Source organism: Fulmarus glacialis, unplaced genomic scaffold (genome assembly GCF_000690835.1).
Source record: "Fulmarus glacialis isolate BGI_N327 unplaced genomic scaffold, ASM69083v1 scaffold32486, whole genome shotgun sequence".
Lineage (NCBI taxonomy): Eukaryota > Metazoa > Chordata > Aves > Procellariiformes > Procellariidae > Fulmarus > Fulmarus glacialis.
Genome location: NW_009220558.1, coordinates 1 through 17,398, shown reverse-complemented (window position 1 = coordinate 17,398; position 17,398 = coordinate 1). Strand labels below are relative to the sequence as shown.

Here is a 17,398-nt window from a genome sequence, read left to right as displayed (position 1 = left end):
GGGGGGGGGGAGGGATTCTAATACCCAGTCAGAATATTGTCTCAGTTTATGCCTGTTGTTTTTCCTAAATACTAGTATGTGTATCAGAAACAGTGTCTCGTTACTTTAGGTGCAATATTATGCTAATGTTGCAGCGCTGTTGCTGGTCCCAAGAGCATGCTTTTACAATAGTACTGCCGGCTCAAATGTCTCTTCTGATGTATAGATGTGCTGTAGTTACCCATGTTCCCATGGTAAAGAGTGACCAAGCTATGCAAAAATTAAGTTTAAAATTACAGGTCTGAAGTTATATATATTGACAGAATATGTTTGTCTAGAGAAAGCTGAATATAAACTGCCCATCCCAAAAGGAAATATTGGGAATCCTGTTTTGGAGGTGTAATTATTATCGGATAAAGTTCAGCGAGTCAACTTCTATGATTACAGCTTTTCAAACTGAAGAATGGCTATCCAGTTCTCTCATGGGTCATACTGTAGTGATATCACATCCCTAATTGAAACCACTGTCAAGATGTATGGTTTCGCAATTACCTATTTGCTGTAGCTCCCTGAAAGATGGTTTGGAAGTCACTGGTCTTTGGCGCTTAGGCCAAGACTGCTAGTAAACATGTTCGGTGTTTGTGTGAGTGCCATAGACTGGGATAACTTGTTCTGTTCTGCTGAGGAACTTTTAACAGTGGGGATCCTTTTGGCTTGTTTTTATGGTCACCTTGAGGAAAGAATAAGGAAAGTTTTTCATAGGTCTTCGTGTGTTAATTCGGAGAGTTCAGTAGGTTTTAAAGACAATTAAGTGTGTAGTGTGAAGTTCTGTTTTGAGACCAGGAACTCTTTGGCTTAGTTGAAAGATTTATTTTACATTCTGACACTGTAGTGCTGGCAGAGTTCACAAAAGTAAAAGATGTAATGGTCTTATTTAAAACAATCCTTGCCTGGCAATTGAGTGATAACTGTAATTGTTCTTGATAACGTATTTCAGTGTTTCTGGGATTATTTTAAAAGTGTGTCAAGACGTCAAAGGTCAAAAAAGTGTGCCTTTTCTTCTTGAAGGGAAAAGTAAGAGATGTAATTGAAGACTGAATGAAATTAGGAATGTCCTAGGCTAGGATCAGGGAGTAGTGATAAGACTCGGCATGAATGAAGTGAAAGCATCAGGAGTTTTGGAAGGGAACTGTGTGGAAAGGTGAGTACTGGTCTGATTTCTTGGATGCCCTTGCTAGTCTGTGTATGGAACAAACGTGGATGGGGCTAATTACAGTAAAATTACTGTAAGTGGAAGGCATTTTGAATTGTACACAAAATACACCTGAAATGTATTGACAAAGAAAGATGTCTCTCTTCATCTGCTTTAGGAGAAAAGGAGGAGACCACCTGCAGGACAAACTAGCTAACGTAAGGTAGGCAAGTTTAAAAAAGCAAGTCTAATACCCAATTAATATATACCGCTTTAGTTAAGAGCAAAGGAGTCCCGTAAGGTATTGATATGAAATCCTTCAATTGTTTGTCCTAATACGATGATTAAGAACAAGAAAAGGGGTGTGGTAAAACTAAGTGTGATAACCTCCAGACAAAGGTCTTCAGAAGTACACCGTAAGATTGAATGTTCACATATGATAAACTGAATGACTTTAAATCTTCGGGGCAAGATTATTTTAAGTTCTAGAATTGGCCAAGGAGGTCTATGAATTAACAATATCTGTAGTTTTTAACTAAAATTAAAAAAAAAAAACCACAAAAAACCTAGTAAAATTTGCAGGTAACTTTTGAGATGTATCACTGTGTTAATAACTGAGAAAAGAGGGAACCATAGACTTGCCATCCTCAAGCAAAATACACATCAGGATGAAAAGTCCCGCAAAGAGTGGCATGGGTTATTAATGTAGTTTTGTGGAAAATAGGTGTTTGTCCCAAGAAGGGAGGCTTTTGATTATTTCCTAATATTGACATAGTACTAGTGTGTGAAACATTTTACTTCTTTATGATACTTTGGGTTTTGGCTCTAAATACAATCAGTGCAGTCAATATTAAATGAATAGATCTTAAAAGGAATAAGGAAAAAATAATTAGTTTTCTTTTTGGACATTTGTAGTACAGTCATACTGGGATGTGGGGGTTTTTAGCCCTGATACTGTTTGATCTCTGTATGTGTTGCTTGATAGAACTTGCAGATGTTATAAATCGAATGATAAATAATTATTGCAAGATAAATAATATTGTAAATGATAAATCATTATTGGTGCAGTTCTAATGTCTGAATTGCTTATCAAATCTGATAGAGCCAGGAAGAAAGAAAGAGACTCACACTTCCAGTGTAAGGTGGAATCTTGAATTGCTGGGATATTTAGGGTTGTAGTGGTAAACACTTTAATCTCTGAAGAGCGATGATATAACTACCTTCTTTCTCAGGTGCAGAAAGCACCTCAGTAGCAGAATATTTAGTATGACTAGTAGCGGTTGAAAGTAATGCAAGGTTTGAAAATGTCTTGCAATAGCAAACTAAATGTCAGTATTTGTCTGGTTTTTTAAACTTACTGTGGATAGAAATTAATAAGAACCAAAGGATAAATACCTGTGCAGTGGTATCTAGAATCTGTCTTCCTTCTATTTCCAAATTCAGACAAAAACAAATTCAGAAAGAAGCATTTTTGGCAAGACCACTGAGGAAACTTGCATAGGCATGTGCTCAATACTACACTGTAATAAACCATTGGATACTCTAATATAAAACTGGATTTGTATGCGTTACGGATGTAAAGCAAAAAATACTGAGCAACAATCTTTTCTTTTTTGCAGCAGATTAGATTGAGAGGCTGGGGTAGTTATCTGCTATTGACATGCATACTGACACAGATTAAAGATTTTCAGGTTTCCCTGAAATTAGAAAGATATTTGCATTTAAGCTTAAACTTTTGCACTTACTGGGTAATTTCGAAACAGAAAATGTTTTCTGAAACAGTCTTATACTTTCTTTTGTCACTTACAGCTGGAGTTGATATAAACTCATCTAAACATAGACAGGAAGAAGAGCCAAATACAAAAGAGAATTCTGGCCATGGATAATAATACGTCCTAAATCTATGAATTTTATTTTCCCTAATGAAAGGGATGTTACTTTTTGCTACACTGTACAGACTGATTCAATTTGAGTACTTGTTCAGATTGTTAAGGAAGGAGAAAAATAAAAGCAGCCTGTCTTAGTTCTTAAAAATGCATATATGCTGCAGTCAAATTCTTGCTAGATTTGTGGCCTGGCAAGATAAGGGAACAGACTACAAGCACTTCCGTAGGGACAACAGGAAGGGAAAAAGAGTCTGAGAAAGGGCTGTGCAGTAAGAAATTTTTCAAATTAAGATACAGCACTTTACTAAAATACAATAGTGACAATACTTTATGATCTTTATTTCTTATTATTTTAATGTGTTTCTTCTCTCGTAGATAAAGTCTGGGGTAAAATTGAAATAGTATTGATAATATCCTTGCAACGATATTTAAAATTTAAAACTGTCAGTTCTTCAGATAACCAGGATGCACTTCCAGTGGGACTGGCTATGCTTGGGTGTCCTGATAATTAGCTCAGTGACTGCAGAAATTGAAAACGAAGAAGCTCTGGATGCAGATGTTGAAGTGGAGGATTTTGACAAGCAGTCTCAAGAAGCTGATTTTGACAGAGATGAACCTTCCGTAGAGGTAAGATTACAGAAGTCTTTAGTTAAAGCTTGTTTAATTGTAAGATACATAGTTATAACTAGTAGAGAAATTGGTGGACAAATGCATTTAAAAAAGAGCAAGTTAACACGCAGTTGACAAATGAGTGGGTGTCAAACCCACCAGTCTGAGTTTTTCAGTTGCTGTATGTGACATGTAGGACAAGCTTAATGAATGATTCTGCTATGCCAAAGTGTAAAATCAGATTTCCTGCGAGTGGTGGATAGTCATGAAGAAGGTTTTGCTAGTCTGTGCTTCAATCTAGATACAGAACCTTTTGTTGTAAGTCCTAACATGCCATTTCTAGAGAAGAAGGCAGAAAGCATCTTGGTCTTACTGAGATTTTGACTGTAGACCAGTTTCTAGATTTCATCAGTCATGGCTGCCTTTTGACACTGTCTTTATTCCCAGAAAATCTTTCTGCATTTGTTATGCTGTACTTCATAATAGATGTGGGCAATATTCATAAATTGTTTTTTCAACTTTTTCTTTTTATTGTGTAGCCCAACTGTAACGTGCCAAAAAGATAGGAAAACAGAAGAGGGGAAGACATGTATAGAAAGAAATAGGGAGGAAGCAGAGAATTGGTGCAAGTTCAGTAAATTTTCTGGGTGACAGTGTAACAGTGCTTTAGTTATGAGCTTTGAACACAGGAAGCAGTTTTTAAAATTCATGGATGTGAAATTGCTCACTGTTAGAGGGATGTGCCCAAACTGTAGAAATGAGAGGGGCATGGGGAGGCGGGGGAAGGTGTTTTATGCTGCTAGATGTTTCTGATGAAGAAAATCTGGTGGTCTGTCTGTGTGGACTACTTCTGGAGGTATGATAGTGTATTTCAAATGAAAAATTGTAATTTATGTTAGAGTGTGTATCTGTACGTGTCTTCTAGGTTGTGTACCAGACTCCAAAGCCAACTGGGGAAGTGTATTTTACAGAAACCTTTGATGGAGTATTGGCTGGGTAAGTTTATGCCTTAAAATTACAAACTTTTACTTTCAGCAATTTAACTTATAGTGGCAGGACTTATTTTGTATTCATTTTTCTGCTAGAATCTTTATAAAAATTAATTTTTACAGGGGTTAGAATTGGGAAGGCTGGTAATGCTTGCTCCAAATACATCATAATGTTAAGCCGGACAGTTAACATTTCAGGTATGTTGCTATTTTTTGTGTTTTAAGGAAGCTTTTAATAAACTCTGGGTTTATGAACATTAAGAAAAATAATATAATTTCAAGATTTAGCCAGTTGAGTTTAACTATCTGCAAGGTGAAGTGTATAGCCATTACGCTGCAGTAGCAAACTCTTTCTTCCTCTTCACATGCACTTAGGTATGTGTAAGAAGGCACATGTGAAGAGCCAGACAGAGAGGTGAAAGGAGATGCAATACGATACATTCATTATGGTAGAACTTAAAGCTGCCTTTTTTTTACTTCCTGTGAGAAGACTGAGATCCATCTACTATAGGCGTGAGATTATACCATTGTAAGACGTGTATGTCTGTTGAGGATGCACAGTTTAAACTGTAAACAAAATAACATAGTAGCAGGGACCCGTAACTTCTGTAAGACTGAATCTTACTCCCTTTTTCCAATTGTTTCTAAACTGTTCTCTTCTGTAGAGTAACAGGGAACAGGCCACTGAACATTAGTCTGTCATTACTCACATTATGTTCTGTCATATTTTCTTATTTTTGTTACATATTTAGACCAAATATAGAAGAAAAATAAGTTAACAAGCTCCCATCTTCAGTGTATCACTTGTCTTAATCAGTCACTTCTGAATGTTAAGAAGTGCAATACAAAAGCAGTACCAATGTTGACAGGAAAAATGATTAAATAGAAAAGATGATAATGGTTGGTTAAAAAAAAAAACAACAAACAGACAACTGAAAACCTTGATTAATAAATGCAAAAACTTAACTGGGCTACTTGAATAGTATCATTCATCCCAATTTCTAGCTTCGTGAGATCTGTTCAAAGATTAGTTTGTCTTCCTACTAAATCTAATATTCAAAACTTTAGCTACAATGCTTGGGATTTTTTGGTCTAGCTGTACATAATTTACATAAGAATAACAAGTATGGAACTAAGATGTATGAGAAAGTAAGCAGCATGTTGCCTTTCTTTCCTAAAATTGGGGAAAAGAATACGTATGAATTGACTAGGTAAATCACCAGAATAGAGTAGCTTGTTTGAGAATGGGCCTTGATAATCTTCTGCATGACTTGTAGAGATGTTTTATTTCCTCATTGGTCTTTCTCCTGGTAGACCAAGGATCTAGTTTGCCATTTATGTTGTGAAGCTTTTCGAGCATCTCTGTTAACAGTGAACAAATCTGACTGAAATTCAAGCAGAAAAGATACTCATCCCTGAAATACTCCATCCAGAGGATAGTTCAGAATGAATGAAGATAGTTCTTTACAGAATTAGTCATGAGAATGTAGTATTGTAGTTCATACAATGAAGAGTTCAGTGACACTGTTGGCTTAAGATATTCCTGTGCATGGCTCGGGATGGAACCACTGTATGACCAGATGAGGGTGGACTGCCTTTTTTTCCTTCCCCCCCCCCCGCCTCTCCCCTCCTCCAATTGAACACTTTGTGTGTAGGGTATCTGCATATCTTTTTGGTAACCTCAATTTGATAAACTGAGTTTGCCTTGTCCATAGTATCAAGGAGATCAGGAGTTTGTTTGCCCTGTTGGGATCCCCTATGTGCAATACATTTGGAATCTGTTCAGTGCATAATTACATTTGTCATTTGGACACTTTTACCTCTTCCTTTCATCCTCTGCTATGCATGTGTATTGTTACTGTCAGATAGTGTTAAGGTTTCTTCAGGTGATTTTTTTTCCTTTCCTTATCATATTGAAGGTTTTACACTTGAACCTTGCTATTTTCCATGTCTTTTTGGCATTATATGCTCACGTGATATTCTTACATTCTGCCAAAGTCAGCTTATATATAAAACTGAAGTTTATTCAGAATAATTTAATTACTTTAGTGTTGTAATTGTATATTCATTTACATTCTTAGGAAGTTTTTTGAAATGCTATATTAGACTGATCTATTTTAATTTTTCTTTTCATGTTCTTTGAACTACAAAAAGCTCCATGATGCTGACTGTCAAAATCATTATCACAGGTTCACAGCCTAGAAGTGAAAGCTGGTTTTCCTGTGCTTGTTAAATAATACAACTTTGCATAGATAGTTCAATGACTAGTACACTTTTTGTTTTAGGTGGGTGTTGTCTAAAACCAAGAAAGAAGACACGGATGATAACATTGCTAAATATGATGGTAAGCGGTTTTAATGTTTACTTCCACTATATAGTTTCTGATGTTCTGTTGCTCTTTGAGAAGTAACTACCCCTTACACTGAACTTACCTTTGAAAACCTAGATGACACAGGTCAAAATGTTAGTTTGTATAATGACTGTTACCCTGAAACTGAGATGTGAAATGTTGCTCATTGGGTTACTTAAGGTGAAGATAATTTCTTTTGTCATCCCAGCAATCTATTGCAATGAATGATACTAGAATACCCTCTGGCATCTAAATATTCAGTAGTAATTGATTATGAATAGTGCTTCTTGAGGACTACCTTCTCTGAAATTGTGTCAGAGAGATTTACCACTTCAATTTCAGTTGTTAAACACGTTTCTAAAACAGCATGTTCCATGTTGCTGCATCTGTCCTACTGATTCATGGGTTGGTCTCCCAGTTTGGCCTCTGAAACATAAAAGTTAAACCGAATTATGTTTTTCTTTAAAATACTTTTTCAGATTGTCTATGCTTGAATATACGGTTCTCCAGTGGTTCTTGTACAGTTCATTCTTACAGTAGTCGAAAAAAATTTGGAAAGTAATAATGAAAAAGTTCTTTTGACAGTTTTTATCATTGGGGTTTGCGCTTGACTTATAAATTCCTAGGCTAGAATTGCCTGCTTGAATGTAATTTTAAACTGTTTGACCGATGTGTGATCTATGGCAATAATTTTGAAACCTGAATTTATTTCATTCAAGAGAAAGTGGGGAGAACAGAAAAAGTTTCTATTGCAAAAGGAAAAGTATTTGCTACTGCTCTTATGTCAAATGAAATCAATTAATGTTAATAGAAAGTGGTAAGCAAATGTAACTTGTAGGACTTAAGTGTGCAAAACAGTACAGAACAGATGTTTTTAGGTTTAGCAGTTACCAGAAATAACTGGTAAAAATAAAGAAGTTGCAGAGGAGATATCCATACAGATGAGATGCTTGTAAGAACTGACGTTCTCTCTGATTACTTGGCCTCATATTAGATAGAAATTGTCCCTCATGTCAAAACAGTCGTATTTGCTTAAAGTCACCCAGACAATTCAACATTAATAAAGTCTGTGGTGAAAAGACTTTTTTTTGAACTGTTTTCGAATTAATTTTTTTTTTTTGTCGTCTTGTTTTGCCTGGCGTTATTGCTTGGTCTTAGTTTCCAGGAAGGAATGCTATTGAAGAGGAGGGAATTTTCCTCCCTCCTGTTCAGCAGACTAGAAGAAACCAGGGATTTGTTGTTGACGTACATATGTGCCCTTCCTTAACGACCTTTCACAAATCGCACTTCAGTTGAATAAAAGTAAATAGCTGTTCTGTTTGGGTTTTATAGTTTGTGAATCTTCTCTAAAACACACGCTGAAGAACTCATTACGTTTTCTTCCTTTTGTTCATGTTGACACAGGCTTTTTTCAAGATTACAGTGAATTGTAAAAGTAGTCTTTCTTTTGTGCTGTGTTTGTTCCAGGAAAAAAAATCAGTGAATCTTGTGCTGCTAATCTCTGAGAAAATGGAACTGCCCTTTTAGAAGTCTCGTTCTTTGGATATTGCCCACATGTGTAATCAACTGTATTTTTCCCAAACTCGGAGAATTTATAATTATATAATCTTTTCTTTTTAAACCTGTAGGCTTGTTTGATTGTCTTTAAGATCAGATCTGATAATTCTTGGAAAGACTTCGGTGGGGGGGAAGCTTCATCTCCCATGTGATTAGATTTGAACTGAAAGATTCTAATTCTGTATAAGCAGGAGGGGAAGAACTGTTCAGGTATCTAGCTTACACGGTGCCTTGTGACTAATACTTTTTATGTGACAATGGTGGGAACAAATCTAAAATCTGGAGAAATATTTTGTGTTCCTCTAGGCATTGTGGGATACCATGGTCTAAAGATACAGATCTACAATATTAAAGTTTTCGTGTAGATTTCTGTAAATTTGAGAAGAGCAAGGAATAACGTATACTTTACACATGTGCCATCTTTAAAATATTGAAAGCTAACATTATCTTAATTGGCTAGAACTAATACCTTTTTGGTGAAATGGGAGAGCGGGCTTTTCTGTGTAGAGCTATGCATACCCAAAGTGTAGGCATCTCTTTAATTATCTGCCAATTTCTTAAGGCTGAAATAGATTCTTACAATAAAACTCATTAAATATGAACCAGAGCTTTGAAACAGTCTCTGTATTAGCAATGCAAGCATTAGGCTTGAATAAAATGACATATCTAAAATGTATTGATCCTTTCATACAATATTGCAATTAAACAGAAATCTAGTGGATGTGGATATGTAGCACATGCTACGGGTTTGTGCAATAAACAATTAAATTTTGTGATGTAAAAACATTTTTATGTTAAATGTGTACATTTTTCTATTCAATTTCATTGGTTTATGGAGATTATGGTAAGGATGTGGTTCTTTCCTACTTTGGAGTCCATGGCTGGTGGTTTTTTTTAGTTGGAAAATTATGTTTTACACATAAAACTGAGATTTTGATAATTTTCTTTCTTTTGGCTATAACAGTTATGAAACTGGGATTTTTTACTGCTGTAGAAATAAGAAAAAGCTTGTCACTTCTTGTTGTTGCAACTACTTCCACTCTTTTTCCATAAGCTTTCTTTCCTCCTTGCTGTCTGATCCAGAACGTTGGGTTAGATGGATTTTTGGCATGACACAATTTTTATTTTATCATCTAACTGTAGAGCTGGAATTCTAGTGGTTTCTAATTCTTGAAAAGTGCTGGTTGAAATGTTCTGTCACTGATTTGATAGAAAGATGTGAGCAGCAAATTTGTGTACCATGAATGCTTTTCTTGTATTTGAGTGCTGTAGAGCGGTTAGTTTGGGGAGGCGTAAGCTCGACTTGAGTAATGTTTTGTATCCATGGTAGAATTACCAGTAATGAATTGGATGATTATTGTTTAACTTCTTTGACATCAGATGTCAAGATTTCTTCCCTTCTTTGGCAACTAGTCTTTATTTGCTGTTAACTCTTTGCTTTCAACAAGGCTATGATTTCTTTACTTCAGCCTCTGTTTTTTTCAAAGGCTCTGTGTGTGTGTGTGTGTGTTTTAGGAAGATGGGAAATAGAAGAGCTGAAAGAAAACACAGTGCCTGGAGACAGAGGATTAGTGTTAAAATCAGTGGCAAAGCATCACGCAATATCAGCTATGCTAACAAAGGCATTTATTTTCGATAATAAACCTTTGATTGTTCAGTAAGTAATCCCTCAGATTTTTAACTTAATATTTATTATTATTATTAAAATCTTTAAGTCAAGAAAGTGATGTGAATCCCTATAGAAAAATACTGACTTCCATATAGTATTGACCTATCCTATCCAGAACTATCAGAACTGTAAGTATGAATGATTTAATAATCAAGTAAGATTGTAGTACAAGTGTTAAGAAGTGATATTTAAACTCTTTTGAAATATTTTTGGACAGAAATCTAATATTATATAAAATTGCTGGAAAAGCTAATTAATTTTCAATCATAGTCTAAAAGATCTAAATCATATGTAGTTTGAGTACAGTGCTTTTCCACTTACAGAATACTTCTGTGTAGCTCTGTAAAAGCAACTTGAATCTTGAACACATTATAGCAATATTAGTGATGATGAGCACCATGGCAATATGACTACTTTTTTCTGATATTCAGACTTGCTTTGTTGTACTTGCAGACATATACAGATAACTCCTCTGGCTAATTCAGTGTGTCATACGGGCAGTTTCAAAGATGGCACAAACTTTCTAGAACTCTTGCGCATTTCTACTTCACTTTGATGTGTGCATGTTGGTTGATACCACCTTGAAACTTTTCTTACTGGTGATACCAACTGTAGCAATTGCTACTGTGGCGTTTTTTGACTGACATCGCTGCTATATTAGCTTGTGTGGCAATTAAAACCTTTTGGTCATGTAAAAGTGTTTTGACAGTGGTGACTAATATACAGTCGTAATGTATTCATAATTAGGACTGCAGATTAGAAGTTGACTTGTATTTGTGTGATACTTGGAATGTTTTTTTTAACTTGCTCTTTGCCCAGATACGAAGTGAATTTTCAAGAAGGCATTGACTGTGGTGGTGCATATATTAAACTTCTCTCCAGTAGTGGTGACTTGAATCTGGTATGTCCTCTTACTTAACGTTTGTTATCAGTTGTTCATTTGAAGAATGCATACTTGTTTTTGTGAAATGTCAGTAAGAAATTCATTCCTAATGCATCCTGAATTCTTAAAAAGCTTTTCAAATGTTTAAGCAGAATATCAAGCAAGATAATAATATACACATAATTTATTATATATACACAAAACCTTTGGAGTTGTGCATTTTTTACTAGAGGAATATTTGATAATGTTATTCTTGTTACAATTTCAATTTATTTTAATGAAACTTCTAGGTAGTTTAAAACTTAAAGTAAGCTATTAAGATCTATATTCACGCAAGAAATCTCAATGTGAATTTCAGAAAGTTAGAATGAAGCGTTTGCTGTGATTAACATAGTCCTCTTAATTCTGCACGAGTGGTGTCTTATATCCGGGACAAAGGACTTTTGTGTCTGTTTAGTCTGACTTTCTGCAATAATAGAGGCCATAGAATCTAAACTTGTAACTTGTTAAACAATTTTTTTACTGCATGGCACACAACATGGCATCTTAGAAAGGGCCACGACTTGGATTTAGAAACTGAAAGTGATGGAGAATCAATTCCCAGGAAAAGGTCTGAATGATCAAGCGTGAAAAATTAATAAGTGCCTTAGTATGTTGGTCTTCCTAGAAGGTAAACAAGAAGACAGCAAATGCAAAATTTGCCTGTTTATGGCCTGGCTTACAATTCATCCTGTACCGTTTTTGGAGTTGTGTGATGAGGTAACTTAAAAGAGTCAATGTTCTCTCTTTCTTGTTTTTTTAACTTCAAAATTGGAAATGTCTCGATGCTGTATGTATGCTTATTGCTATTAGAATAGTCAGTGAATTACTGTTAATTCTTAGCAGTGACATTTTCCTAAGACTGTTGAATGTTGTAAAAGGGACCAAACTTAAAATACGTGCACTTCTGTAGTGCATAAAGTGAAAATGTTTCACTTTGCATTCAAAAAGTGAATGACATTTCAAACAGTACACTTATGTCAGAATATATCTTTCAAGAAGACGACTTCCAGGAATCGAGTGGTCGTCTTCCTTCAAGCAATTGCTTAAGAATATAAGGCAGCATGTTACTGCGTATTCCAAATACAAAAATCATATAAATAGTTGAAAAACACTGACATATCTAAACAGCTTGCTGCAGCATGCTCTGAAGGAGAATAACTATACCTCATATTTTCAGGGTTGTTTGTTGCTGTTATTTAATGTGAAGCAAGACGACTGATAAAATACTGGATGATAATATCCTGTTTTTTATCTTTATTGAAAAATAAAATTGATATGAAGAACAGTAACTAGTTCCTTTCCATCTTTTAGTGTAATGTTTGTAGAAGGTTATAGATATTTGGGTGTTTTGATTTGTGATAGGCATTTCCACTTAACATAAAGCTAAGGTCTAAATAAGTATATTAATCTTCCTTTGAAGAGGCTTAAGTGATCTCTATGGTTAGTCCATTCCCTAAGAACAGAGGGCACCCAGCAACTCAAGAGGACTGTTCAGTTCCTTTCATGATTTACCCTACCAGTTTTCAGTTACCTTTTAGAAAAAGGTAACTATGCTGTATGACACAGCATCAAGGAAAAGAAGTACCCAAAGTGACTTCATAAAATGTACAGTATAACACATGCTCAGCTTTCTTGCTTCTACAGGAATACTTTTTTGACAAAACACCTTACACTATTATGTTTGGACCAGATAAATGTGGAGAAGATTACAAACTACACTTTATCTTCAGACATAAGAGTCCTAAAACTGGAGAATATGATGAAAAACATGCAAAACGTCCTGACGTAGACCTAAAAAAATTCTATTTGGACAAGAAGACGCATCTATATACTCTTGGTATTGTTTCATTCTTACAAGTTTAAATTAGAAAGGAGAGATTAAAAATGTGTTTCTGTCCACTGAAGCTTTGTATTTGAGTCTGCTTTTTTGTTTATAGTAGTCTGTTAATTCTGAGGGGTGGTTGCTTAACAATTTGGGCTTAAATGATTTCATGACTGGGCTTAAATGATTTAATGACTGAGCTTAACTGCAGGACATAAAAGTGGCTTTGAAATGCTGCTGTTTAATATTCAATTACAGGACAAAACATATCAGCCCTGGCCAGCCTTTAGTGTGAAGAATTGATAAATACTTTCAGTATTTATTATGATAAAAATATTTTTGTTAAGAAAGACATTAAAAAACCCACAACCGTCCAATATTCTAGGAAGGCATCAGAGTTCACAGAAATGCAGTTAAATCTGCAGCATGCCACACACAACTCTCCTCCACATGTTAAGAGTTCTCACTAACAGCTGCATCTGCAGCAGTGTGGATGAACACATGCACACAGATATGTTTCCGCATTCTCTGAAGATGAATGAGTATGGGCTGGGTTTAATTCATGTGACATCTCTTTCTGTTCCAATGAACAGTATAGCAGAGATGAAAGTTTAATTTCTTAGTTTTTTTTTCCAGAACACATGCACACAGATATGTTTCCGCATTCTCTGAAGATGAATGAGTATGGGCTGGGTTTAATTCATGTGACATCTCTTTCTGTTCCAATGAACAGTATAGCAGAGATGAAAGTTTAATTTCTTAGTTCTTTTTTCTGCCCTTTTTCTAATTTCTGAGGAAGAATAAATAATCAGAGAAGAATGGGTAATCCATGGCATATTGCAAATCCAGCAAAATTGGCTGCACTTTTGAACTTCCATTGAATAATAATGGAAGGCATGTTCAACTGCTGTGCCATGGGCAAACTTACTGTTCTTTAAAATAAATTACCGTGGTGTGCCATAGCAAACTTTCACTTTTGGTAATAGGAATAAGTGAAACAAAACACTGTTCTTGTGGTATTCATGTGTTCCTGTATTTGGGCTGTTCATTAGAAATTATGTTTAAAAATACTTAAACTTGGATTGCATTTATTCGTTATAATTGTTCAAACAGACTCCATAGAGGTGTGTGATTCTAATGCATTATGTGACTGATAACATAAGTATAAAAATCAGTTCTATCTAAAGTGATATGGGGGGTTAATTTTTGCATTTATGGATATTTTAATACTGTTGAAAACTTAGGCTGCAAGAGCTTCATTAGATATTATCAAACTGTCATTGTAAGACTGTTACCCTGGTTTCATCACCCTTTTTTTATAAAACTGTCATGAAAGTGGAATAGTATTTACTTTGTATTAATAATCTTCGTTGTGTTGAGTGGACATTTGAATATACTTGTTAAGCACTTAAAATGTGCTCACTGGTTATTAGAAATGGATCTGGATACAACGTCTATTACTAAGTCTGACACTGCTCAGTTCTGTGACCCTGGCTTCTCACTCACGCTTGCTAAAATACTTAAACATTTGAAGAGAAGTTTCTGTATTTGCAGTCTGGCATTTGAGGGAAATGGCTGTCAAGTTTGAATCAGAGAAAATATTGCTTTGATGATCCTTCAGCTGTGTTACTGACGCAGTTCTTGTGTTTCCATGCTTTCAGGTGTGAGATTGTAATTTGGTAGCAGAGATGCCTTTTGGGGCAGAGGTTTGTCTTTCGTTGTCTGTGTTTTTAAATAAATAAATAAAGCAGAATTTTGGCCAAGTGGTAGGTTTTTGAAAAATTTCTTTGAATGTGCTTGGATGTGTTTCAGCAATTGAATTTGCTAGAGGTTTCACTTTTGGGGGCCTGATACTGGTCGTACGTCCCCACAGTAGCAACTTCAATGTTTTGTGTCCAGATCCAGTACCTGGGTGGGGAGTCTGTCTCCTGCTCTGCTAGTGAGGATCCTGTTTGCCGTTATTTCGCTAAGTCTGTGTTTATTATATAGGTTTTGGTTAAAGATATTTGTAAAATGAATGCTTCCCGTATTTCTTTTAATACAAATTTCTTCAATTTAGTGCTAAAACCAGATGATACATTTGAGATCTTAATCGACCAATCGGTTGTCAGTAAGGGAAGTCTTCTTGAGGATATGGTTCCTCCAGTAAACCCTCCCAAAGAAATAGAGGATCCTAGTGATAAGAAGCCTGATGATTGGGATGAGAGACCAAAAATACCTGATCCAAATGCTGTCAAACCAGATGACTGGTAAGGAGAACATTTTTATCTGTACAATACCTTTTACATGCAGGTTATTCATCTGAAAGATAAGGTTTTATTTTGTTTTTTGCTAATGACAATTGGGATATGTTTCACTACTAAAAGCACTAAAGTTTGAAAACGTAATTGAGGTGGGTACAAGGATCTGGTCATCTTCTAAGGAAAGAAATAATTGTGCTTTTTGCTGATTTGTACCCTCTATGGTTGCAATTAATAATTAAGATTACTGTAACTGAAAGATTAGGAAGAGGGGTGTTTTTTCACCATAGAGTCTTAATTTACACTTAATGATTTCTGCTTTCTTCTGTGTGAACTTCTTCCTGAGGGAAGAAGAGGGAAAAACTTAATGGGAAGACCTGACTGACACCTGCCAGTTGATGGCAGCAATTTCTGGGCTAAGTACTACTTTGAAACAGTGTAAATATAATTCAGATATTTATAAACAGATACTTGGATGTCTAATTCCCATGATCAGCGTGTCTAATTCTGTCGTGCCTTTGAAAATCATCCCTTTCATGCCAGTTGCAGTCCTCTGAACAGAACATTGGTTCAATGTCGGGCTGCTGTATTTTCTAACATAAGTCTGTAATTGAAGGGATGAAAATGAGCCTTCCAAAATAGAAGATCCTGATGCTGTTAAACCTGAGGGATGGCTTGATGATGAACCACAGTATGTTCCAGACCCTAATGCAAAAAAACCAAAGGACTGGTAAGAAATTGATCAGTAAGCGCATGTTGTTAACGTGTCTTGCGATAAGTCTGCCTATTCTCTGTCGCAAATTGAGTTGTGCATCAGAAATCAATCCAAATCTCGCTGTCTTTTGAGGTAGTAAGTTGGAATGTGTAAGGTATGGCCAAATACTTGTGTTTTGGGAGGCTGCTTTTAGAAAAACATATTCATGTCAATTGCATTTTGTTTTCTCAAGATATATAAACAAAAACAGAATATGAAGGACCCCTTTGAAAGAATTTGAGTTTAAGTTGATAACCTGAAATCATCATAGAATAGTCTCAAAGAGATATTTAAGCACCTTATGGAGAAGTGTTTCAAGCTGTCTGCAGATGCAGGAATACAATTGCATTCAATCATGCTGTGGTAGTTATGAACATGTGACCTTTAAAAAAAAAAAAGGGGGGTGTAGCACTCCATTAAAAAAAAAAAAAAATTAGTGTTTATACTGTTGGGTAAATTCTGTGAGCTGGTCAAAATTCTGAGGTTGTTATAGCAAAATGTTTATGGACCCTAACTTCAGACTGACTGCTATTGTTCAGACCAGTCTGATCTCAAATCAATTGTTTGTAATTTTTCTTTTTTTTTTTTCTGTAGGGATGAAGAAATGGATGGGGAGTGGGAAGCCCCTCAGATCCCTAATCCAAAGTGTGAGACTGCACCTGGTTGTGGACAGTGGGTGCGTCCCATGAAGAATAACCCAAACTATAAAGGAAAATGGAAAGCACCTATGGTAGATAATCCTAACTATCAGGTAAAAGCAATATTGTAGGTCGTTGTTAAAAGATACAGAGTTGAACAGAGCAGGCAAGTCAAAGTAGTATATTTATCTAGGCTTTTTTACAGTTTGTTTATATTTTAGAATGAGTCTGAATACCCTCACTAAACATTTTGAGCTTTTTTGTGTTTAATTTGCTTTTTTTTTTCCTTTAAGTATACTGGAAAATAGAAATGCTTCCTGTATTAAAACAATTTCCCTGTTAAAAGTTGCTTTTGCAATGATTTGCACTGGTACCACTTATTTAATATGTTCTGAATTGTATTCAGAGTTATGTTATCATTTAATGAAATATTTCTCTTTTTTGTTTGTTTTAAGTGTGGGTCTTTTAAATGAACAATTTTTTTAATTAAAAAAATGAAACCTTTCAGTAAGCAGGTTGACTTACTAGTTCAATTTTAGTGGAAGCATCAATTTTGCATAATTAAATTCCCCTCCTCCCTCCCAGATATGAGGTAACTGGTTGGATATTAAAGAGAGTTACTTTGTATTAATTATGGCTGGCAAGTACTTGAATCTGCTTTCTTTGAGCCTAAGCATGTTTGTAAACAAAATTTGGCTCTAATTTGCACAGGTATCATAAGGCTGAATTTTCCTTCCCTAAAATTTTCCCTAACTCTTCTGGTTACAGTAGCTGTCAGTTCATATATA

The 17,398-nt window shown here is 35.3% G+C and overlaps 1 protein-coding gene across 1 annotated transcript; it reads left to right on the top strand.

Annotated features, from left to right (window-relative positions):
• Positions 1-3,522: 3,522 nt before the first annotated feature.
• On the top strand, positions 3,523-16,723 carry LOC104078967 (calmegin-like; the record flags this gene model as incomplete). The annotated part of the gene is made up of 9 exons (XM_009580809.1): positions 3,523-3,684; positions 4,592-4,662; positions 6,941-6,999; positions 10,078-10,219; positions 11,051-11,132; positions 12,801-12,993; positions 15,038-15,227; positions 15,835-15,948; positions 16,567-16,723. Coding segments are annotated over exons 1-9 (1,170 nt in total), but the record flags the coding sequence as incomplete, so codon positions are not given.
• Between the last annotated feature and the right edge of the window lie 675 nt (positions 16,724-17,398).